Here is a 26,988-nt window from a genome sequence, read left to right as displayed (position 1 = left end):
AGGCTGTGCATATTCATTTCATAATACAATGAATTTTATTTTGTTAATTTTTTTCAAGTCAATGTGTCGATCCAACCGGGGGAGCACTGAGGGATATTTCTTAGCTGGAGGAGCAATGCTATGGTTTCCTGTAAGTTTGTTTACTCTTAATTCCTTGATTTTATGCAGTTGAGTCAAGTGTCAATGGTGGTGGTGATGATGATGAATGATGATGATGAGGAGGATAATGATGATGAAGGTGGTGTTGGTAGTGGTGGTGGTGATGATGTTGGTGATGATGATGTTGTTAATGATGGGGACAGTGATGATGATGATGATGGTGGTGGTGATAATGATGTTGGTGGGGATGATGATGTTGGTTGTGGTGGTGGTGATGATGAAGGTGATGATGATGATCATGATGATGATGATGATGATGGAGAAGAAGAGGCTGATGATGGGGACGATGATAGTGATGATCACGAGGAGCTAGGAGGAGGAGGAGGATGAATGATGATGGTGGGGATGATAATGATTTTGAATTGATGTTGATTACATATATTAATTGAAGATGACGATGATGGTGATTGTGGTGATGGTAATAATGATGATTGAGGTGGTGGTGGTGGTGATGATGAAGACATGATGAAGATGACATTGATTGATATTAATAATCTGCAGCTGAAAAAGAAATATTACAGAACCACATCACCTTTTAAGATTGTAATCTTAATAATATTGGCCCTTTCCTAAAGCTCTCCACAGAGTTTTTAACAAGAGCAACACTGTCTAATTCATGTCCATTGACTTGAGAGTTAGGACTATAGGGTGGATTTCACAGAGCTAATTGCTGAAAATTTCATCAAAATGTGACAGCAAAGATTGAATTTCAAAGTTAAGCAATTTTTGTGAAAACATGAATTCACATATGGTCATTTTCAAACAAAAGTGGACATGGGGGTGAAAATTAAAACTTGCTAGAAATCATTAGGCATCAATGTTTTTTGAAACTAGACATCTTAAAGTATATTTTTCCATTTCATTTACATAAAAGTATTAATTATGTCTTGAGATACAGTGAATTTTATGCAAGGGAAATTACATGTTACAAAATGTTGATTTTTGCATTAAAATTCACATATTGCCTATCACAATATAAAATTTGTATTAGAAGCATATTTGTTGGCAAGATGCAAGCTGTGTATTTTATCTAACTCCTAAATAGCAAAAAAAAATTCTGTGAAGTGTTTTTCTGAAAAAAATTTTGTTTTGAAGTTTTCAAAACTGGTTGTCGTGTCACTCACGTTTTAAATGCAAAAAGTTTTCTAGAGCTGTGTATTCTGAAAATCAATTTATCCCAGTACTGGAGCAAATACAGTTTATCTGTACCTTATTGTATATAAAGTAACTTGGTCCAATGTGTTAAGGTAAAGCTAAAATTAACTGTTAAAGTTGTGTCGTGTCACTCACAATGTCGTGTCACTCACGAAATGTCGTGTCACTCACGGTATTATATTGTGTATAAAAAAGGACATCCAGTAATTTTTTAAGCGTTTTACCAGGGATACAGTAAAAATGTTGTTCCTGACATCATTTAGGCCTATTTTAGGCTAATAATTTCCTCCATCTTCCTAATTTTACTCCTTTTTATGGAAATATTGAATTTGACATTGAGTTCATCTATTTTCTCTCCTCTCCGTGGTTGCCTTGGTTTAAAAAATCCTGACAATTTTCCATTGGTGTGAAGACTCAGATCCTAATTCATATTTTGGTGAATGTAGTGTGATTAAGAATATAACAACATAATCAATCAACACAAAATTATGAATGTATCAAGAGAAAAACCACTATACTTTAGCAATGGACATATTTACAATGCATAAAGGGTTGGTGATGGTGATGGTTCAAGTCATACCTAGGTATTACTTGAACATTCTATGTCTCCATTTACAGAAATGAGCAGAAAGTTCACCTTTCTTTTGAGCAATGTTATTTCTTTGTTATACTCATGGAGCTTTAGAAAAGTCAGGGATCCTTTTTTGAAATTTGCAGAAATTTAGTGGTAAAGTAGTGTACATGAGATATAAGAGATCACCATGAACACCAAACATTTTTTCAAATTCGGAAAAGAAAATATTTTTCTTTTCCTTCTGATTGATTAAATCAACCTTTTCATTTGCCATAAAGCTTGTATTCCAGGACATGAAATAAACAAATTTGCAAGAAAACATAAACATTTCAGGTGAGAATGTACTGAGATTTGATAGAACATTTTGGATATTGCTTGAAGCAGCTACATGCCAAGTTCAAAATCATTATTTGTTCGGCCACCATTCATACCGCTAGTGATTAACTACATGTAGGGTCTGAACAGCAAACTACCGTAAGCGGGCCAATGTGTGTTCAGAGCAGGTTTGCATTTACACATATTCATTACAACAAAATGATGCATGTTCATGTAGGTCCCAACAAGTCCCAACCAAGACTGCATTTTGATTTGAGCAACTTTGGATGGGTTGCCATGTACCAGTAGATAGTTTTTTTTTTTTTGGGGGGGGGGTACCCTGATAAGAACAGAGCTGGACCTCGAGGGGAAAAAGCTACTGAGGTATAAAGGGAGCCTGGTTGGGATGCTGAATTGGATTTTAGTGTAACATCCAAGGGCTTAGAAAAGGAAAGGCTAATGACTTGTAGTTGTTATGTTATAGTAGCAGACTGCAAGAATCAGGTACTGACTGCGTCTTTCACCTTGTGGCTTTCCCTGGATTCCCGTGGTATGGTATATGATCAAATAATTAGCAATGAAAAGGTGCTTACAAGATTCCAGCTAAAAGCATAGCTCTGAATTTTGGTAGAGTGCCTTGGGAGGGTCCACATACAAGCAGTGTTCAGGAGAAGACCTATGCTTGTTGAGATGAATTCCCAAGTTTCTCAAGGATTTGCTGATAGTCCATCTGAAGTGTGCAGCAACGTGATTGGGGTTTGGTACCAAAAAAGACATTGAAACTGCCATGTCCTATTTGGACAATGCCTAAAATATTAAAGGAGGATAATATTGTAATCCAATATTTCAAGAAAAAGGAGTCATACATGACATCATTGGCTACCAGACCATGCCAGATGATGTTAGTGACTATTGAGAATACCTTTCTTACAAGGAAAAATTATTCCATCCGTTGTGGATGCTGAATTGTATGAACCTGTAAACTTTCATATACAGATAGGGAGAAAGAGTTAAAGTTTTGAATGATATCAGGCCACAAAAAGAATGTTTGAGTTGATGTCAATGCCAAGACCTCATAACACCTCCTTCAAGTGCCCCCTCCTCCTCTAAAGAGGAGAGTGGTAGAAGCCCTAGTGTGACAATGTCGTATGGTATAGGGAATGTGAGTTGATGGGCAAATATGACCATAAACCAAGAATAAAAAATCAGGATGACATATTATGAACTTTAAAGAAAGCAGTTATTATGTAATTAAGCTTGTTTTTGGTTAATGGTATTTTACTCTTCTAGATCATGCAAAAAATACTTTCAATGTTGAGATAAATGTTGTATTTTTGCACTTGTCGTGTCACTCACGTTTTGGATGTCGTGTCACTCACGGTATATAGGAGGGTACCATTTTCCATAGAGAAGGTTTGATTGATTTTGACTATATGTGTTAGATAGGTACACTATTTGTGTACATTTACTGGTACTCACAGTACTCCATGACAAATACTTGGGCACGAATCCAACCATATGTCTTAGTGGTCAGAAACCCATGTCCAAAATTTGTCGTGTCACTCACGTACTGTTTTTTAATCATATCTACTAAACGAATTGTTGAATTCAAATCAAACTCGCAGTGGCCCATGCCAGTCCTACATTGTATATAATCTAGTAGTCATGATTGATTCATAACCTTTAAGTTTGAAGATATGAGCCCTTAAACCTCTCCGATTGTCGTGTCACTCACGTTTGAAAATGACCATATGCATGCATGCCATCATGCAATAAGTGGGCTTTTTCATGTACAGTATGTATTGTCCCCAATATTCTTTTTTCTTTTGCTATTAAATTAAACTATATGTTATCACTTTTTTATTTTTTATGTAATAATTTTATCTTTCATACGCATCGGTATGATGTGGCTCCGTTTTACAAAGAAAAGGGTCAGCAAAGATCGTGAACATTCTAAGCTTGCACACAAATTTTTAGGGTTGACACTCCAGACAACTCCGTATGCCTGGCTTCTCAGAATTGATTTTTCATACAAAGATTCTCTGATTATTGTTAAGATTCTGGTATTGTTCCAATTTCATCCAAGTTCATGAATGGAAAATGTGAAGATTTTGGAGTTTCTTGACTATTTATTTCACTTTTTACTGGAAAGTTAGGTGTCATTTTCATATTTTTACCCCCAAAACAGTAAAAAGACTAGAATAGACAGTCAAAGAAACTAAATTGCTCTTTCAAAAACATTATCTGTTGCTCAGTTTCCTTGTATATATGCAAAAGGTATAACAGTTTTACTGCAATATTTTCTCAGCGGTTTCAGTTAAAATCTATACTTTAGAGCAATCTCGAGGTCACCACAAAATAAAACAGGCTGATACTTGTGGTTGCACCATTTTATTTTATGTCTGGGTAGGACTATTCGCCCATTGTATATTTGAACAAGGTAAAGATAACTAATGAACCGGACAAATCCTTGTATGCATTTATTCAACCTGACAGAATTCATCCCGTTTGGAGAACTTTCTCAGATAATACAGAATAGGGAATTTCAGACCTTTCTTTATTTCCAAGAGAAAATTCAAGGCATTCTGTTGTCAGTATTTTCTTTATGAATGTGTTGACTGTATGCACGGACGAACAAATTTATGTGGCGATGGTTTTTGCAATTTGAGTATTCAACATGCCATGACTATTTGTTTAAGATCAGTATGCTCGATCTGTAATGAAAATCATAAGATCAGTGTGCTCGATCTGTAATGGAAATCATAGATCATAAGTCAGAAAAAATTGGAACCAGTGGGATTCGAACCTGCCATCTACTGCTTTCCGGGCAGCAACTCAACCACCAGGCTATTCCAGTCGCTGTCCGGAAAGCAGTAGATGGCAGGTTCGAATCCCACTGGTTCAAATTTTTTCTGACTTATGATCTTATGATTTTCATTACAGATCGAGCATACAGATCTTATGATTTTCATTACAGATCGAGCATACTGATCTTAAACAAATAGGAATAATGCCGAAAATTTGTTAAATCATAATTTCCTCCTATAAAAGCCTCTTAATTTACTATCCCATGACCAGTATTCAACCTAGTGATGATAGATCACGAAATTTCTCAAAAGGTGTAGATTGCTGAACTATATCAGTCCACTTTGACTTTCCCAAATTGTGGTCCAATAGACGGATAGGGCAGATCTATGGTGAGAAAGACCCATCTAGGTTGAATACTAGTGTTGGTATGTGCAAAAAGCCATTGCCACATATTTTGATCGCTTGCGTATGCAGTCGACATATTGAAAAGGAAAACATCAACAACAGAATACTCTGTATTGGCTCTCGGTCTGAAATTAAGGTTATTTCCTATTTTTTTAGCCATTTTTCTTTGTTAAGTGTAACACATAAATGTCTTTAATAATGCAAACATGAAATACTGCATGAAGGCGTGTTTTGAAGCAGAGCGTTCAAATTTATACAATTTAATAAAAAATATCAAGACCAAGGAACTATAAAATCAATAAATAAACTTGCATACAGATGAACAAAGTACAGAACATTAAGCAGAATTACTGTGTGGAAAAACAAACATACCTATCGAGTGTTATGTTTGCTTAAAGGTCAAGTCCACCTCAGGCAAGGACAATGCTGAAAATTTCATCAAAATCTGATGTAATATAAGAAAGTTATGACATTTCAAAGTTTCGCTTATTTTTAACAAAATAGTTACTTGAACGAGCCAGTTACATCCAAATGAGAGAGTCGATGATGTCACTCACTATTTCTTTTGTTTTTTATTGTTTGAATTATACAACATTTCAATTTTTACGAATTTGAAACACAATATGTCAAAATAATGGAATTCCACGTGTTCAGGGAGGAATGAAACTTCATTTCACATGACAATGACGAGAAAATAAAAAATATTTCATATTTCATATAATAAAATACAAAAGAAATAGTGAGTGATGTCATCAGTTCCCTCATTTGCATACCGACCGAGATGTGCATATAACTGTTTTGTGAAATGAAGCGAAACTTTAAAATGTCATAACTTTCTTATTTTACCTCCGATTTTGAAGAAATTTTCAGTGTTATGCTTGTTAAATTTTTCTCTTTTTATTCAAATCAAGTTTTGGTTGGGGTGGACTTCTCCTTTAAATTGATTTTTTATTCTTGATTATGATTCCAGCTTCAGAAAATCAATTGAATGTCACTAAAAATGACATGAAATGTCAAAATCGGCTGTTAATACGTTGCAAGTGAAACATGAATGCCAGTTTTGATAATTTTGAAATCAGTTCAACAGAATCCAATTAAAACGACCACTCGGGTTTTTGCCCAGGTGTGTTTGAATACATGTAGATATGTTTCAAGAGAAGAATTTATGTCAAATTTGCTATTTTACCTGATTTAACACACTATTCGAAACAAGGGGGAGGGAAGGGATATTTTTTTTAAATATTTGTGATCAATTGTAAATATTCTTTTGCAATTTTACAACTGATAGATCAAGTTAAATACCATAGCAAATGAGATCATGTCTCAAGAAGCAGATAAGAAATCAATGACAGATTTGCAATTAATTGCAGGGCATAAGAATTTTAATTTAGGGACCAAAAATAGACTTGCAATTGATCGCAATATTCTTGCCGCAAGTTTCTTGCAACACCCCATATAGGGTTGTTTTAACAGTGACCCGACATTTGCTCCTGAAACATTTGCTCTGGTTTTGATATCTCAGAGGGCATAGGGTTAGAGTTGGGATTGTAATAGTTTTTGGTTCAGAATTATGTGAACATAAGGATTAGGGTTTATTTGATTTTGGAGGTTAGTTTTTACGTTTGATTTTAAATGAGCAAATGCCATGGAACCGCTTTAACATACATGTATCTCATCACACTGCACCACGACACTGAGATAAACTTAGAACAAGTGATCATATTTTTCTTTCGTTTTATCCCGTTTTCATAGGAGTATAAGTGCAATTGACCCTTAAAGGACAAGTTCACCCCAACATTAAGTTGATTTGAATAAAAAGAGAAAAATCCAACAAGCATAACACTGAAAATTTCATCAAAATCGGATGTATTTAAAACAAGAGAGTTATGACATTTGAAAGTTTTGCTTAAAACAGTGATATGCACATCCCAGTCGGTATGCAAAAGAGGGAACTGATGACATCACACACTCACTATTTCTTTTGTATTTTATTGTATGAAATATTCTAATTTTCTTCCCTTTGTCCTGTGAAAAAAGTTCCATTTCTCCCTGAACATGTGGAATTACCATTGTTTAACATTATATGGTTCAGTCAAGTTGATCCTTATTGTCGATTCTGTAAAAAAAAAAATGAATTTTGTATAATTCAAACAATAAAAAACAAAGGAAATTGTGAGTGAAGGACATCATTGATTCTCTCAGTTGCATGTGACTAAATATATATCTATTTTGTGAAAAATAAGCGAAACTTTAAAGTCTCATAACTTTCTTCTTTTTCATCTGATTTTGATGAAATTTTCAGCATTATGCTTGTCTGATTTTTCTCTATTGATTCAAATCAACATTTTTCTGAGGTGGACTTGACCTTTCATAAAATTTGTATAGAAAAGGAGAAATTTGATTAATGAGGGTGCAAGTTCTTTTCATAGATACACTAGTTATTCCAAAATAGATCACTGAGACTCCTGATGACAGTTTATTATATAAAAAAACGCAACTTCAATTCTTTCCTTTCTTCTTCAACTCGGAATGAGATTACGTAGTATTATTTTTCTTTATGTGTCCTGTATTGTCTCATTTAATACCAGTTTACCAGGAAAAGGTGAAACTGTGAAATCTCATATTTATGGAGTGCTTAAAGCTTAATGTTGGCTTTAAGCTCTTCACTTCAGAGTAAAAGTGCAAGTAACTCTTATTCATGTACATGTAAGTTTACAAAAGAAAGATGTTTTAAATGCGGTACATCAATGAATTTTTGTGGGAGGGGTTAGGACTTCAGAGACATCAATGAATACTAATCAGTTTAATACAGTGGAATCAATTCAGAATTCCCAGTCAACTGATATGCCAAGTCATCAAAACCGAAGTTTTCCTTATCATTCATCAACAAATCTAACTTCCCTTTCACAGGGTAAAATTGCAATGTTAATGATGATTCCAGTGAAAAATAAGAAATGGCAAATATTTAGCACGTGTTAAACCAAAGTAGAACATAATAAGAATCACAAACGCTAATCACAGTCACGATTTGGCAATCATCATTACAATGATGATTAGAGATTCATGTGTGAAAAGGCCCTACCTTGTATGGTCTCATTCTAATTTTGGTATGTAGTCTACAATGTATTCATCGTGAAAGAGTACAATGTAATCTTTCTATCAAAAGAGTGACTGAAAGTATTTGGTTATTTTGCTATTCTTTTTCATGAATATTGTGAAAGGAGAAACCTGGGTCCCGTAACACAAAGGTTAGCAATTGATCGTATGCTTGATTTTCACGATTGACTGTACTATATCTTCATTATATTATTCATGTTTTTGATTGTTTAATAGCAGAGCGAGATCTCTGCTACTTTTTTGACAGCGGCAACAGCGTTGTCAACATTGTAATCTTAACCAGTTTTTTGAAATGTCATCATAACTTAGAAAGTATATGGACCCTAGTTAATTAAACTTGGAAATAAGTGTAACGGTGTATCGCTGAACTTCCTGCCTGAGTTTCAGGCCACATGACCAAGGTCAAAGGTCATTTAGGGTCAACGATGATGCGGATGTACTCCACTTGGCAATGAACCTCCTTGCTAAGTGCTTACAATGTATATTTTGCTCTTTCTGTATACTTTGGCAGGTGGGGGCTTCATTGTTCGCTAGTAACATTGGTAGTGAGCACTTCATAGGCCTAGCAGGATCTGGGGCATCATCAGGCATTGGTGTCGGTGCCTTTGAACTCAATGTAAGTACAACCCGTTACCATTTTCTGAAGTTTGTAAGTCCCTGTAGGCTCTGTAACCCAAGTGGAAGCTCCTAGACTGAGGTGGCGGAACATCAGGCTCGGACGAAGAAAGTGGAGAGGCACTTTTTGTCTGCCAAACAATAGGTGCCCCTCCACTTTCATTTTATGAGCCTGACATTCCGCTGCCCTGCCCCTAGATTTCCGCGAAACGGAAACATTTTTTCAGAATTCGGAAGAACTGAATATAGAATTTCAAGACTAGTCTTATTTTCACTTTGGGGCTATATATGCACAAATCAGCCCAGCACTACGTACTAGCCTTCATTCTTGCAAACATCCTGTGCGTTATTTGTATGATTTTGTTGCAGGCCATTATCTTGCTTCAAGTGATGGGGTGGGTGTTCCTCCCTGTGTACCTTGCTGCTGGTATCTACACCATGCCTGAGTATCTGCAGAAAAGATTTGGAGGAAGGAGGATCAGAATGTACATCGCTGTAGTCTCACTCATCTTATACATCTTCACCAAGATATCAGTAAGAGCTATTCTTATTAGGGTGCATTACAAGAAATTCACAATCAATAAGTAGTCCATTTTCTTCTTCTTCTGGAAACAGTACAAGCCACTGTCTGGTTTATTGTCGTACTGGTGAAGTGCAGTGTGCAAGTGTACATGTATGTACATTATCCGATAAAAAATTGCTTTCAGCGTGCAAGTAAAAACAACCACCGTTACCAAAGGAGCTGAGTCTTTTGTACCTCTTGTTTAATCAATCTTATGTCTTGCATTTACTTGCAAGCTTCCACTTCCAGGAGTAGACAAAACATGCCAAAGTAAAGCATGTTACGGTGTGAACACATATAGCCATAATAAAACTAATCACTTGACCTGATTCTATATCCTTAAAGGACAAGTCCACCCCAACCAAAACTTGATTTGGATAAAAAGAGAAAAATTCTACAAGCATAACACTTAAAATTTCATCAAAATCGGATGCAAAATAAAAAAGTTATGGCATTTTAAAGTTTCGCTTATTTTCAACAAAATAGTTACATGAATGAGCCAGTTACCCATCCAAATGAGAGAGTTGATGACATCACTTACTATTTCTTTTGTATTTTATCATATGAAATATGAAATATTTTGATTTTCTCGTCATTGTCATGTGAAATGAAGTTTCATTCATCTCTGAACATGTGGAATTCCATTATTTTAACATTTTGTGCTTCAGGCAAGGAGGTCATACGGTAATCGTCAAATTCGTAAAAATTGAAATATTGTATAATTCAAACAATAAAAAACAAAAGAAATAGTTAGTGGGTGACATCATCGCATCTCTCATTTGGATGTAAGTGGCTCGTTCATATAACTATTTTGTTGAAAATAAGCGAAACTTTGAAATAACTTTCTTACTTTACATCCGATTTTGATGAAATTTTCAGCATTGTACTTGTCTGATTTTTCTCTATAGATTCAAATCAACATTTTTCTGAGGTGGACTTGACCTTTAAGAGAGATTCAGCACTAATTGGGCTCTGTCATGTCAGAGAGACTTAAGACAGATTTTGGGGAAGAGAGACAAGTCTTGGCGATCTGTTGTGAAAGAGAGTTTTAAGAGAGACTTTTGTGGAAGTGACTCATAAGAGAGACTTGAGCTCTGGGGTTCTGTTGTTTAAGAGAGACTTCTGACAGACGTTTTGGAAGAGATACTGCTGTGGAAGAGAGACTTGAGCCTCTGGAGATCTGTTGTACATGTTTAAGAGAAACTTAAGAGACTTGAGCTCTGTTGGGGAAGAGAAGCTTAAAAGAGACTATTGTGGAAGTGGGACTTAGGACAGACTTGAGCCACAGTGCTCTGTTGGGTAAGAGAGACTTTATAGAAAGACCTTTGTGGAAGAGAGACTTGAGCTCTGGACCTGTGTTCTGGAAGAGAGATGTAACCTGATACCATGGACTTTTCTTGTGTCTCTAGGTTGATCTGTACTCTGGAGCTTTGTTCATCCAGCAAGCACTTGGTTGGAATCTTTATGTATCCATCTTCTCCCTACTGGCTATCACAGCATTGTACACGGTGACAGGTGGACTGGCTGCCGTCATCTTCACAGACACCTTGCAGGCGATGATCATGTTGATAGGAGCACTCTGGCTCTGTATTGAAAGTAAGTTATAATGTACAATCTCATTGCTATGGACTTTTCGATAATTTTCTTTCTTCGCAGTTTTTATTCATCACAATAACAATCAAAATATGCAAAACATATCGTTGCACTTCAATCAAACAGAACATTGATAAAAACTGTGTAAGTACATAAAAAATATCCTAAATGAATTGTTTTGTACTCAGAATAATTTAACTTGTACCCCAGTCCTGCCGACAGGACAATCCATTAACCAAAAAGAAAATTGGTACGGTATTACCTGTCGGTCCATGGTTGTCCTGGCAACATCGCCGGGGTATTGCGCAACTTCAAAAATATGACATTTTCATTAATTAACACCAACTTTTCGATAATGACGATCATAGAGAAATATTTTCATAGTGATTGGATTTGAACCCAAGGGCTTACAGTTCAAAGCCTGAAGACGTATCAACTGAGCCACAACACCTGCTTGAATAATAATGATACTGTTAGATCATGTTGAAGGAACATGCTTCTTAAGAGCTTACAATACCAAAAAATCTTAAAGGATACACACGAAGAAAATTCACGAAAGTGATGATTATAGACAAATCATATATGGATGGAAAGGTATTGTCTTTTTATACACAAATATATCACTAAAAAGTCTTATAGATGTCGTGGAAATGCAAGAAATGAAATTATAAGACACCCTTCTCAGCCCCCCAGACCGACAATCACGCAGCCGAAAACGGTCGAGAATAATGACGTCACACAATCGACGAGCTCATCAGCTCTCTGTGCATCATGCACTGAATCACCTTACTGACCTGTTCAATATCTTCTGAATATACCGTTTTCTTCATGTTATGTGACATTCAATTTCTGTTTTCGACAACTTCAGACCAAACGTGAATCAGAACTGTGTTCCTTTGCAGGTTTTTATTGTCTCACCTGCGAAGCAGAGTGAGACTATAGGCGCCGCTTTTCCGACGGCGACGGCGGCGGCGGCGTCAACATCAAATCTTAACCTGAGGTTAAGTTTTTGAAATGACATCATAACTTAGAAAGTATATGGACCTAGTTCATGAAACTTGGCCATAAGGTTAATCAAGTATTACTGAACATCCTATTAAAGTTTCATGTCACATGACCAAGGTCAAAGGTCATTTAGGGTCAATGAACTTAGACCATGTTGGAGGAATCAACATTGAAATCTTAACCTGAGGTTAAGTTTTTGAAATGTCATCATAACTTAGAAAATATATGGACCTAGTTCATGAAACTTGGACATAAGGTTAATCAAGTATCACTGAACATCCTGCATGAGTTTCACGTCACATGACCAAGGTCAAAGGTCATTTAGGGTCAATGAACTTTGGCCGAATTGGGGATATCTGTTGAATTCCCTTCATAACTTTGAAAGTTTATGGATCTGATTCATGAAACTTGGACATAATAGTAATCAAGCATCACTGAATATTTTGTGCAAGTTTCAGGTCTCATGATTAAGGTCAAAGGTCATTTAGGGTCAATGAACTTTGGCCAAATCGGGGGTATCTGTTGAATTACCATCATAACTTTGAAAGTTTATTAGTCTAGTTCATTAAACTTGGACATATGAGTAATCAAATATCACTGAACATCCTGTGCGCGTTTCAGGTCACATGACCAAGGTCAAAGGTCAATGAACTTTGGCCGAAGTGGGTGTATCAGTTGAATTACCATCAAAACTTTGAAAGTTTATGGATCTTATTCATGAAACTTGTACATAAGAGTAATCAAGTATCACTGAACATCCTGTGCGAGTTTCAGGTCACATGATCAAGGTCAAAGGTCATGTAAGGTCAATGAACTTTGGCCATGTTGGTGTTTTTGTTGAATAACCATCATATCTCTGTAAGTTTATTGGTCTAGTTCATAAAAAGTGGACATAAGAGTAACCATGTATCACTGAACATCTTGTGCGAGTTAGAGTAGTATTCAAAGTCAGCACTGCTGCTATATTTAACCGCGTGATGCAGGTGAGACGGCCAGAGGCATTCCACTTGTTGAATTGTGGACTGTAAAGCCCGATTTTGTCTACTGCATTCGTCATTGTGTTGCTCCACTCCAGTCAGTGAGTGATCAGGGTACCGGTAGTCACTTACATGTAAGAACCAAGTTTGAAAGGATACTCGTAAAATTACGTCACTCTCGCCGATGAATATTCATTAGATCGTGGTCGTGCGTGTTCAATACACACTGAGTGCATGCATGCAAAGAGTTTGTATTGAACACGCACGACCACGATCTAATGAATATTCATCGGCGAGAGTGACGTAATTTTACGAGTGTCCTTTCAAACTTGGTTCTTAAGTGACTACCGTGAGGGAGTGGCTGCCCAAAGTAGGCCTAGAGAATCTAACTTGAAAATAAAAAGCAGCAATTAAGAAGTAAGATTTAATAAATACAGGACTGAACAGAATCTCACATGAAAATAAAAAGAGAAAAAAGAGCTGGTAGGAACGGGGAAGGAATATAATTGAAAAAAAAAAATCCCGAACCAAAAAAATCAAAGAGTTTCGAACCAGGATCCCCGCACTCACAAAAAAACTATGTGCGTACAGATTTGTCCACAGAGAGTATCTTTATCGTTCCCGGGTTCATAATGATATATATACAAAGTGCGTTCGCTGCTGTTGCCTCGCAATGCTTCGGCAATCCAACTGCAATTCCAATCATTTCGCGATGGATATTGCCGTGTTTTTTTGTGGTTCCTGAACTTGCTACGTAATTAAATTTCATAATTTTTATTCAGTCGTGAAGACGAATGTCTGTTTTATATTGATAATAATATCAATGTGGTGCAAGCATGATTTCTAAGTGAAAATATGCTTTGTTTATTCACGTATATTTCTTGAAAACAAATAATTTTTTCTAAGCTAAATATCGGTTACCAAAATATGTTAAATGTGCATTTCATTTTACTGTTCAGAAAATTCAAACTTTTATCTATGTAATAAGACCAATCTTGTGAGGAATAAACAATTCTAAGAGCAAAAAACGCTGATTGGAAAGATCGTCTTCAATGGGCTGCTGTCAGCTCAGCTGCTCACTGCTCTTGGTGTGACGTCACTCAGCTGGAGCTCGCCAGAGGACGGACGAAGGCAGAAATATGCCATGAAAATAAGTCATTTTTGAGAGCTGATTTCTGCAAACTCTAATCACTATTTTAAAAAGTGAAGTTATATATCTGATTAGTAATACTTCCCCTTTATAATGATGACCACAAAAAGATATTATAAAATACTTTTGATTCTTCGGTTGTCTACTTTAAGTAGAAAATTGGGCCTAATACTAATGTAGATTCCAATCCTCAGAATGTTGAATTATGGGTAATGAACCTGACCAGATAAGTTAGGATAAGTTAGGGACATGAGATGGCGCTATTAAAGCTGCTAGTTCGTATGTCCTTTAATCCGGATAATCTACAGAATAGACACACTTTTTTATTATTAGGTTTCAAAGCAATCGGTGGTTATCAAAATTTGGAGCCCTTGTATGCCCAAGCCATCGCCAACGAGACGTACTACTCCAACAGCTCCTGTGGTCTCCCTAGGGATGATTACTTTCATCTCTTCCGTCATCCCGTGAACTCTGACCTCCCGTGGCCTGGGTTCATCTTTGGGCAGACTGCTGCATCCCTCTGGTACTGGGCCACAGATCAGGTCAGTTTTTTTTGGATTTTTTTTTCATTTCATATTTTGCGTGTGTAGTGAGGATGAAGGAAGTGGTAATGACACTTGATTAAGTTTTTGCAGGTGGTGTTGATGATGGATGGGCTTGGGCTGCTGCTCTTGCTGACCATGGTGTTCATGCTACTGCTGTTGATGACGATGATGATGATGGTGGTGTGATGAATACGGTGATGATGATAATGATGGTGATGATTATGATGATGTGATGGTGGTGGTGGTGGCAGAGGTGGTGATGGGGATTATGATGGTGATGGCGATGGTGATGATGAGTATGATGACGGTGATTGTGATGATGATGATGTGATGATGATGATGTTGATGGTGATGATGATGGTGGCATTGATGATGATGATGATGTTGATCTTGTGACCTTTGACCTTCAGTTGGTCCAGATGGTGGTGGGGGTGGTGATGATGATGATGATGAGTATGATGATGATGGTGATGAGTATGATGATGATGGTGATGATGATAATGATGATGTTGATGACGATGATGGTGGTGGTGGTGGTGGTGGTGATGATGGTGGTGGTGGTGGTGATGATGATGATGATGATGAGAATGATGATGGTGATGATGATGATGATGTTGGTGGTGGTGGTGGTGGTGATGATGATGGAGATGATGGTGGTGATTATAATGATAATGATGATGATGATGATGATGACGACGATGATGATAATGATGTTGATGATGATGTGACCTTTGACCTTCAGTCGGTCCAGGATATTCATCTTTTAACAATCTAGATCAGGGGGGGGCATTTCATAAAATGACCCATAATAAGTTTCACATGACTACACACTACTAGAGATCCTGTCTCCTGCTAAATGATGTCACTGATTTTAGTACCCAAGTACACATTCCAGTTCTGTGTAAAGACTTGTGTAACTTCATGAACATCTTTATGAATTCCACTCAGGTTTAGTAGATATTCATTAGCGCAGTTCAGGGTGTTGTTGCTGCTTTCTAAAGCCTGTCTGAAGGTTTGGTAAATGTTGAACATTAAAGGTTTTATCGTTTTGTTTTGAACATTTGAATTTCTCCTTTGATGATATATGTATGTGCCCTCGTAATTTTAAACTGTTTGAATACTTACAGTGTGCATCAGATTTTTACACACAAAACTTGTATTTTCAGCCTGTTTCATGCTTTATAAATTATGTTTTTATTTCAAAAGGGGAAAGATATACTTTTCTTTTTTTTATATTTGTCAAGCCAAACAGAATTTCCATGTCAAATTGCAAAATAATTCACTCATACATATCCACTTACTACACTTTCTTTCATTTAATATTGTGTACAATGTATCGGAACATTGATTGACACTTGGGGTTGAGAATGGCAAACACAAAAACTATTAGTATATTTTATTATCATGCTTTCAAGAGATAAAGAGCACTTGATAATAAAATGAGCCAACTTGGCCCATTTAATTTCATGGTATCAATAAACATATCACATAGTGACATGTTATTAGTACATGCTGTTCAGTTCCCACTCCTATCACGCTTATCACGTTGGGATCTCTCAATTCTTACGTTGATCAATTCATAATTTAATTTGATATCATAAAAATCTGGCAATGCATCAGTTTACGAGAAGAAAGCAAATATCCGATGTACAACGTTATCGTGTTTGATTATGATAACAATATCTAGTTAAATATGGTCGAGTCAGGTTGTCCTTGAAACAGTGTTCTATTTAAAGGGAAAGGTCACCTGAGTTGGCATCAAGTATGATTTAATAAACGTAGAAAAGTGACAAAGATAAGCCACCTTTTTGGGGGGCCCCTTCCAAATCAACTGTGTTTTGATGAATTGTACAAATAAAAGTTTCTAGAAGTAAATATTAACTTGTCGTATGTGAAATTTAGAACAAATAAATCGCTATCAAGTATCATGATATTGGGGCCATTATATTGCAAGACCATCCATGTTTTCATCACCATAAGAAGAAGCAAAGAGAGACATTCGGGGGGCATTTTACAGTCCATCGAAGGGAAAGTTGTTCACATGTGACATCACACATCCTTGTCGCATTGCCAGTGTGAGGATGTCCAGAGCATTAGTGATTGCCATATTCAAATGCTCGTAACTTTCTCATTGTTTTGTTGACAGGTCACATTTTTGCCCTCTGTGATATTTCAGCCCCATTTAGCCTCAATAGGTGGTTTCAAACCGCCTCGATCACAAGAATCCCCGTTAAATTACGAGAACTTTTTAAGGCTAAAAAATACCCGTTAATTATTCCTGCATTCACACCGCCCCGAAACACATCCTTCGGGATAAGTTCCCGAAGTTACGAGCATGCGCAGTGTGGTCTGATAAGCAGGCAAGGCGCGAGATTCAAAATCACTAGCCCAGCAGCCACCCACGCCGCCGCGCCCAACGACACGCTGGGCTAAAAGTTCCCGTAATTTGCTTTCACATCGCCAAAATACCTGCGACCTTGGAAAAATCCCCACGAAAGTTCTCGTAATTTTGCCAAGTACCTACTATTTAGCGGGTATTTTCTTTCGGGGAAATTACGCGTAGTTTGCTTTCACATTACCAAAATACCTGGTATTTTCTGATCGGGGTAAATTTCCCGATCAGAGAATACCTGGAACTGGCGAACTTCGATGCGGTCTGAAACCACCTAGTGAAGTCAATGTATTCATGAGGTCATAAGTCAGGCCCCCATGGACCGATTCTCACCGAATTTTTGTTAGTGGGGGTTTTCCATCATGTGCTGCAAAAATACATGTATGGCATAAAAATAGGTTTATTTTTTTATGTCATCACTTCGGTACTCTATTTCATCAAAATAAAGGAATGAAGGTGAAATATGGTAATAATAAGATGCAGGCAATTTTGTTTTGGTGCCTATACATTCAATACAATGATGATACTGTCAACAGCAACAATAATTACGCATTAAAAAAATCATGCACTCTGAGCATGTTTGCGTTTATTTTGGGTAATCATTCAAAGTCTCGTTTAGCTATTTAAAAAAGCATGTCTCAAGAATCTTAAGAAATCCTTTCATGGTTATGGCAGCAATTTTTAAAATCACACACTTTGAGCATGTATGGTATTCTGTTATTATGATAGGTAATTGTTCAGAGAGCTCTGTCAGCTAAGAACCTGTCACATGGACAAGGGGGGACGCTCTTTGCTGGGCTCTGTAAAATCACACCTATCTTCTTTATTGTTATGCCTGGCATGATTGCACGCATACTATTCCCAGGTAAGTTGATATAACTTGGATTACATTCAACATTAATAAAGAGAAACTCCTCTAGCAAGAAAGAAATAATCGCTGAAAATTTCCAGCTTCTTTTCATGTAATTATATAAAAGGAAGATTAAAAAGTCTGCAAATATGATAACCATGATATTTGTCATAATGATTGCTATATGATAATGGCAATGATTATTTAAAGGTAGGAAGTGATGAAAATAATGCTTATAATGAAGAAAATCATAATATTTCTGATGATTATTTGAATAATAATTATCAAATATTTAATCAATGAACAATTAATTGATAAATAAATGAATTACTCAGATGTTGGTGGTGATGATGATGAAAATGATCATGTTAATGATGTTAGTGTGATGCATACTAATAATCAACACTATATTAATACATGTATTTTCTGGTGATGATAATGAATAATACTGAGGAAATATCTAATAAATTAACAATCACTCATAAAAATAGACGTAAGTGGAAATTAGGCAAATAAATAGGGCATTAGTCTTAATGAGAATTGGATATTACACAAGGTGTTATGTAGACCGAATGACAATAAGCCAGTTCACGGTTAGCTCATGATCAACTATTCTCAATTGACCTTTGTGATTTTTCATTAGGATAAGCACTATCATTTTCAAATGTAGATGTTGCGTAAGGTTTGCCAGTAGAGTATTCAAATTCTAAGAACAAAAGGCATTGTATAGACTAGGTGACTAGAATAGTACATCAGGGATAAAGTTTGGAAATCTGTTTTATTGTCTGCCTTTGGTACATTTGACTATTGTTTAGGCTACGCTTAAATACCAGTGATTATGAAGGCTCTATTTATTATTCCTCTTCAGCTTGGATGTGATAAAATGATTATTTTGAAAGGAATACATGAATTATCATCAAATCACAAATGCCTATGTCAGTGAATTTGAAAGCCAACTTCATGGTTTTCTTCAATGACCTTTTTCTGCTCGTGCGCAGTTTACAACCGTGGACAGGCTTATTACACCAGTTAAATAGTAGCCTTTGTGATATTTATCAGACTACCTGAGAAGCACACATCTGTGGGGGGGTGAAGGGCTCTTTAGTATTTATGTACATGTATGATACGTATGTGCCGCGGTCGAGACCCCCATTTACAGCCTAATTTTACGTTCCAGAGCATCACCAATTTAGAAAGCCATAGAAATTTTGATTTTTTTCCGTTCTGGAGATCCTCAGATAAAGGGTTTCCCGTGCCAGTGCGCCTCCATCATGAACTGCTCAGGCGGTCGGCGCCGAATGGGCCGCTCCGGGTACCCCCGTTTTCTGATGGTCAGTTTCAGAGCATTGCGTTTCTAGCAATCGTTGATCCTAGAGCCATTCCGGAGGCCCTCATTTTAAGACCAAGTTTTTGTTCCAGAGCTCCCTAATTTCAACTTTGGTGTGATACATTGGTATCATGTTATAAATCGAGTACCCCCTCTCGGGAGTACACCAACCAGGAAGCTTTTTATGCTTGTGTACCAGGTGAATATAAACCCTGATAACCGGGTGTCCTTTGGATTAGATCTTGCATGACCTCTTGATACGAAAGTTGGTCACACATTGTATATGTATGTTGTTCTCATGGCTGTTTTGATCCATAATTTCTCATCACATGACTGTGTAAAGTTCATACTGAGGTAAAAAAAAAAATTCCTGATTAATAGATCACACATGTGTGCCAGGTATAAATGGCCCCAATTCAGATGTATGTATGTGGAGCGTTGTGGCCCAGTGGATAAGTCTCCTGACTTTGAAACAGAGGGTCGTGGGTTCGAATCCCAGCCATGGCGTAATTTCCTTCAGCAAGAAATTTATCCACACTGTGCTGCACTCGACCCAGGTGAGGTGAATGGGTACCCGGTAGGATTAATTCCTTGAATGCATGAGCGCTGAGAGGCAGCTCGAGCTAAAGCCGGGGTAATAATAATAATACCAACGCGCCTCGGAATAGAATATTTCTAGATAGATGGCGCTATATAAATGCCTATTATTATTATTATTATGTAAACATACATGTACATGTCTCCTATAGGTTAAAAAAGTTGATAACATACACAGCAAAAACTGTGGTGTTAACCGGTGTACATAGAGGACCACACCAGTTATTTTACACCAGTGTTAAATTGGTGGTGTTAGTTTTACACCTATAGGTGTTATTACAACACCTATGGTTGTTACATTTACACTCTTTGGTGTTATGTTCAATCTCTAGGGTGTTATTTGAACACCTCAGGGTGTGGTCCTCTATTAACACCAATTGGTGTCAGTTTTAACACCACAGTTTTTACAGTGTAGCTTATTAATGAGTACCATTCACATCATTGATCACATGCATGTTCATGAGGCCCCATTGCCTGCCACGCGTTGTTGTAAGTAATCTGTGTTCCCTATAGTTCATGTAGTTGATAAAATAAAGGAAAATGAAACCTTTGGAACAAGAAAGCTTGTGTGAAAACAGAAAAATCTTAAAAACAGATCAACAAAAGTTAAAAAAAAGGAATAAATAATATTGATAAGAAAGACTTTATGAGCATTTGAAGTTAAGATCATTATTGTATAAATGTACATGTAGATTCTCCAATTGGCAATACGACAAAGGTGTGAGATGTCACATGTGTTAACAACTTTTCAATTACTTTTGTATGTATTTTCCTTAAACTGCCTTTTTTATCACAGTAGATCATGTATTCTTTCTATAGGAGGGCATGTACATGTAACAGATTTTTAAAGAATATGTTATGGATAAAGAGTTTGTATCACCATAAAAAAGAGCAAAAAGAGACCCATCACAGGGAAAATTGGGACATCACACATCTGTGTACATAGCATTGCCAATGAGACTCATCAAATTGACCCCCCCCCCCAGTATATGTTGGTCTTTGAAGGTCAAGTCCACCTTGAACTTTATGTTAATTCAAATGTTGATTTGAATTAATTGAGGAAAATCCGACAAGCACAATGCTGAAAATTTCATCAAAATCGGATGTAAAATAACAAAGTTATGACATTTCAAAGTTTCGCTTATTTTCAACAAAATAGTTATATGAACGAGCCAGTTACATCCAAATGAGAGAGTCGATGATGTCACTCACTCACTATTTCTTTTGTTTTTTATTGTTTGAATTATACAATATTTACGAATTTGACAATTAGGACCTCCTTGCCTGAAGCACAAAATGTTAAAATAATGGAATTCCACGTGTTTAGGGAGGAATGAAACTTCATATTACATGACAATGACGAGAAAATCAAAATATTTCACATTTCATATAATAAAATACAAAAGAAATAGTGAGTGAGTGATGTCATCAACTCTCTCATTTGGATGTAACTGGCTCGTTCATATAACTATTTTGTTGAAAATAAGCGAAACTTTAAAATGCCATAACTTTATTATTTTACATCCGATTTTGATGAAATTTTCAGTGTTGTGCTTGTTGAATTTTTCTCTTTTTATTAAAATCAAGTTTTTGTTGGGGTGGACTTGTCCTTTAATAGCCCAGTTAAGATAGGGTTGATACTATATGGTTCAGTCAAGTTTGTCATCATTACCAAACCCGGTAAAAAAAGAAGTATTGTATAATTCAAACAATAAAAAACAAAAGAAATAGTGAGTGAGGGACATCATCTACTGATTCATTTGCATGTCACTGAGTTGTGCATATCACTGTTTTGTGAAAAATAGCGAATCTTTCGACAGGGTGAGCTTGCCCTTTCATGAATAACACTCACATCATTGATCACATACATTAGGCCCCATTTCCATGTGTTAGAGTAATCACATTTATGTCATCGAGTTAGTTAATCTGATAAAGACTTAATTGGTCACTTGGGTCATCTCGGCCTTTTACAAAAGGCTCCATGCAATATGTCACATTTTGAACTTAAGTCACATGACGGGCGAGAAGGTAAATCAGTACATCTGTATTGAAGAAAGTCTAAGGACATGCCTTGTATGTAATGTCCCACCCCCCCCCCCCTTGGTGTTAGATCACATGACTTCTCTATAGTAGGGTGATCACATGACAAGGGTCATATTGAAAGCATATTGAAATGATACAGATAGACCATGGAGTCAACCAATTGACTTATTGCATGAGTCCCCCTGGTGGTCATATGACCTTCCAGGATAAGTGGTCACGTGATTTCACGGCCCCAGGGAAGGCATGAAAAAAAAATCACCCCTCTCTTTGCTGACATGCTGGATCCGCCCCTGTCCATGAAAGTTAACAAACGTGAAATTCAAAGGTTGTCTTGCATTCATTTCATTTTCTTTTGTAGATATTGTGGCCTGCACCGATAATTGTGAGGAGATCTGTGGCTCTAAAGATGGCTGCTCCAACCTCGCCTACCCTCTTCTTGTCATGAATGTACTCCCTAAAGGTTTGTATGCAATGCTGTACATAGTCGCACTAGGGCCCCATTGCACAAAATATAGTGATTAGTCTTCAATTCAAGATGTAAGGTGTTACTTGGTTCATCTAACATACTATGTATCTAGCTTGATTTAATTTACTTAATACTATATGACACATTAATTTTCCTTGCTTCTACATATAACTCATGTGGTTAGGTGGATTCACAATACAGAGCGCCATCTATCGGTTACAGCGGACAGGCTGAATTAGCAAAGCATCATGTTGCACGTGCTGTGAATGCATGCATGCGATTATTCAGCGCTGGCCGACGCGGCTTGACCGGATTTGCTCATAGCTAAGGTCCAGGAGGTAGGAGACAAATTGGCCTGCATATTTCTTTGCGAAATCCATACCTTTTTGGTGATTTCTTGCCATATGTTTTCCATTTTTGAAGCACTAGCTAGCTCTGAGGGATGCCTGCGCTTGTGCGCGATGTCGACCCCAAAAGTGAGAGATTTGGCCCGTTTGCTGCAAGTGATAGATGACGCACCACATTGTTAATCCACCGAATAGTTCTTATAATAATGATAATGCGTTAATAATAATTCTGATTTTCTGCATTCTATGTGCTAAAATATTATCCATCGAGAACTGTCATTAGGGTTAAAACGGTGCCAATGTTATTTAAAAAAACACACAAAACACTGAACTGTCTCTAACATGAGTAGGCTTGGTGCCATGAATGGTCTCTTTCTCTCTATTGCAATAAATGACTAATTTTTTATCTCTTTTTTTTAAAATAAAAATCCAGTAAGAAGAGGCTGATAACTAGTTTGTCTGAGAAAAGCTGAGAATAAATGAGTCATTCTTATCAAATTAGTTAAATGATTTTTTGAATGTCTAACTGCTTTGTTGTTGTCCTTAAAAGCAGGAACAGCCAAGTTTTTATTTTTTTGACTGATCATTTAGCTTTTAGTTGCTTTCCTAAACATAAAGCTGATATATCTCTAAATATCTAAATGCACAGAATCTGTATTAAAGACAGTGTAAGACAGATTTATGATTTTTTTTCAAGTGTCATTTTCTGAATTCTGCTGGCCTAAGGCAGCGAAGCCTATTCCTACATGCATATTTAAATTAATGGACTTAAGGTCATTATGATATGCCATTTTGAACACTTTACTGAATATTTAGGCACATAATCTCTGATTAAGTATCAGGATTAGCCGGAAGCAACATTCATTCCATGACTGTTTTCCTTATACCCTATAAAAGGAATAACCCAATTCTTAGAATTCACTTTCTAGATCATTTAGTTTGTAATTGTTTTGCTAAACAAAGCTGATATATCTTTGAGTATCAGTACTTACAGACCCAAAATCTACCATTCAATGTTGGAAAAAATTGTGATCTAAATTTTCTCATGTCCATGACGGTTTCCTGTTGGCCTTGAGCAGAAACAACTTGGTTCCTTTATTTAAGTTAATTTACACATGGTTTGATGTGTTTAGGTCATGAATTTATGTCGAAAGTACAACATGTTCCCTAGTTATTACCACCATCCAATCATATCCCTAGGACCATGTTCCATAAAAGTTACTAATACAGTGATTTTGCCATTAGCTACCATGGTAACGGTGTCCAACAACCAATCAAATTCAAGGAATTCAGGTTTTACATCCTAGAAAAAAAAATAAGGAGAAAACAAGGTTAGAAGTTCAGGGGTCACCCTGGCTTGAGACATCCACACTGTGCTATCTCTATGAAACATTTTAGAAGTTCGAAAAAAATTGTGTGAGAAATACTCCTGTATCTAGTCTTTTGTTGAACTTTTTATCTTTAAGTTTTGGCATCATGAAGAAGAAGAGACCCTTTTTCAGATAAGCTAATTTGATTTTTTTTCATGCCTTCCACTGTGATCTATTGTTGTTTTGGGGGGTGGTTGGTCACAATTGGTAATAAGGAATATGTTGCCTGGGGTCCGTTGCAGAAAGAGTTGCGTTTAAACGCAAGTCAAAAAATCAATCGTAAGTTCCAAATGCGTGCTGTTGATTGGTTGAAGATCAAGTTGCGCATGATTTTTAGAGTTGCGATTGATTGCAAGTCTTTCTGCAATGGGCCCCTGTTCTCTCCCTGCTACCATCATGAAAATGTGGAAGTTGGAGAAAAGTATCTTTGCTGTATGAGTGGAGGGGGAATCAATTTGGTTGTCGATTTTGTTCCATTGAATATGATTGTAGTATTCAGAATTCCCCGAACCTATATGTCCTTTGTCATTATTATTATTATTTGTTTGGCGTCACCTGTGCTTGGGAGGCGAAAAGCGAACTGAATCACTATGACCCGCAGGTCTCTCCTCCCGATATAACTGATTGGGGGGAATGCAGGTGGACCACTACACCGGGGTTACCCCCTACTCTTATACGAATAGTGCAGTGGGTTCTTAACGTGCAAAGGTGGTGACTCTCTACACGGGGCCTCCATTGAACATCCTATCCAAGGGACTCTATTACAATGGGGCTTTAAAGGGGTACTCAAGGCTGATTTTGATTGTCTGATTTTACTTTAAATGTTCAATTCATACTATTTCAGCCAAGAGTACCCTTTAAACTCTAAACTAACATGGTTCATTCAAAACAGAACAGAGATGCTGAAGCAAGCTTGATGCGAGGTATGTATATCAAAGCAAGAAGTTGCCTTTGCTAAAAGGGATACAGGATTATATTCAGGAAGGGCTACATGTAATTGATGTGTGATAAATTTGATTTTCATGAATACTGACTGAAGGAAGACACTTAATAATTTCACCTTTCACCGTGGTTAAAGAGGAAAAAAGCCAGTGTGTGAATTGATTATGTTTCCAGCTTTGATTCTGTCCAGAGGAAAGTAATTATCACTTTCTCCCTTTAAAATGAACCCTAGAGGAAAGAAGACTTGTATCAAAACAAAAGTCAAAACATCTGTAATGATTATTCAAGATGGATGTATGAGTTAACCACTCTCTTATCAATGTCATTTTTATTTTAATCGCAGTCACACTGAGTCCATTACAACATAGTGGGAGTGAAATTTTTTTCCAAATCTTGTTCAAATTTAGATAAATTTGTATGAATGTATTAAATGTTGAATCAAATTCAAACTAACAATATGAGGATGTGTCTCTCTGCCCATTTGAAGTGTGTATAAAATATTCCTTTGAACAGTAATAATGAAATTGAAATGCATCACAGTCCAGTTACAGGTGTAATATCATCACTATTTATAGTCTTGTATACCTTTTAAAGTACATGTATGGTACCACTCTGTGTTGTTTGAAGGTTTGATCCAGCTGAAGTTGAGAACTGGTTATGTTGTTGCACTGTGAAATCACTTTCTCAAGGATTGAAAGAAGTTAGTATTGATTACAACTAGGCCAATATGTTGTGAGGATCTTCACTCTCGGGTCTTTCTTAAGAAACTGTCATAATTGAAGACCACTTTTTTTCGGCCCGTAGCCCCACACATGCAAAAGAGTGGACACAGATAAAACAGAGCTGCACAATGTATCTAATTCAATGACCAGCACCTCCCAGATCAGAATGTAAATGCCTTTCACAAATGACTAAGTTTCGGACATGTTTGCTATTTAAAGCAAAAGCATGATGTTTTCTCTGCTATAAATTCCACTTACTAATTGAATGATGAACTTCAACCCCGGATTTAACACTATACCTAACCCTAAATCTAACCCTTAACCTAATAGAAACCCCCTTTTTGCAACCCTAACCCTACATCTCAGACAAAAGAAAGCATGGAAAATTTGTTGCAGTCTGAGCAAAATTATGTGTCACCCACTGGCCACCAAATGCATTCATTCATGTTATTTTTCTAACTATACTAACCAAAGCCATGCATAATAGTGAGGCTACCCGCTAAAAATGGTTTGAACGTTGGGATAATTTTCTGAGGTCCATCCACCTTTCTCTTGCGCAATCTTACATTGTGGAATCCAAATTTATTTTTAAAGTGGAAATGAGCAAGCTAGCACAACAATGACTCATACCAGGACTCTGTCTTTACTTGGTTTAAAGTTTATTTGTAGTTGCTGTTTTTTGAATGTGCAAGTGCTATTTTTCCAAGTTATTTTTCTATAAGTTTGTTGTACAGTAGTTCCCCCCCCCCCCTACAGTACAGCATTCCACAGTGCATCTCGTAGTGTGTTTGCAGTCTGTCCACAGTATGATGGCATTGTAACCACACTGTATTCATGGTGTGTTCACAGTGTGGATCAGTGTGAAATCATTCTTTATGATGTTAGATCTATTAGCATTCCAACAGTGTAAATGACATCACATAGTCCATCATGTGAACACACTATTAACACA

At 36.7% G+C, this 26,988-nt stretch overlaps 1 protein-coding gene across 1 annotated transcript in view; it reads left to right on the top strand.

The window, feature by feature from the left end:
• The window catches only part of LOC121406019 (sodium/glucose cotransporter 4-like), a 42,313-nt gene that overhangs the window by 4,993 nt on the left and 10,332 nt on the right, over positions 1–26,988 (top strand). The window contains exons 2-8 of the mRNA XM_041597020.1: positions 59–130; positions 9,045–9,149; positions 9,518–9,682; positions 11,120–11,306; positions 14,769–14,977; positions 18,102–18,237; positions 22,548–22,649. Of these exons, the coding sequence (XP_041452954.1) occupies positions 59–130; positions 9,045–9,149; positions 9,518–9,682; positions 11,120–11,306; positions 14,769–14,977; positions 18,102–18,237; positions 22,548–22,649 (976 nt within the window). The remainder of the gene's footprint in view (positions 1–58; positions 131–9,044; positions 9,150–9,517; positions 9,683–11,119; positions 11,307–14,768; positions 14,978–18,101; positions 18,238–22,547; positions 22,650–26,988) is intronic.

This window comes from Lytechinus variegatus, chromosome 19 (genome assembly GCF_018143015.1).
Source record: "Lytechinus variegatus isolate NC3 chromosome 19, Lvar_3.0, whole genome shotgun sequence".
Classification (NCBI taxonomy): domain Eukaryota; kingdom Metazoa; phylum Echinodermata; class Echinoidea; order Temnopleuroida; family Toxopneustidae; genus Lytechinus; species Lytechinus variegatus.
This window is presented reverse-complemented; position numbering and strand designations above follow the sequence as displayed.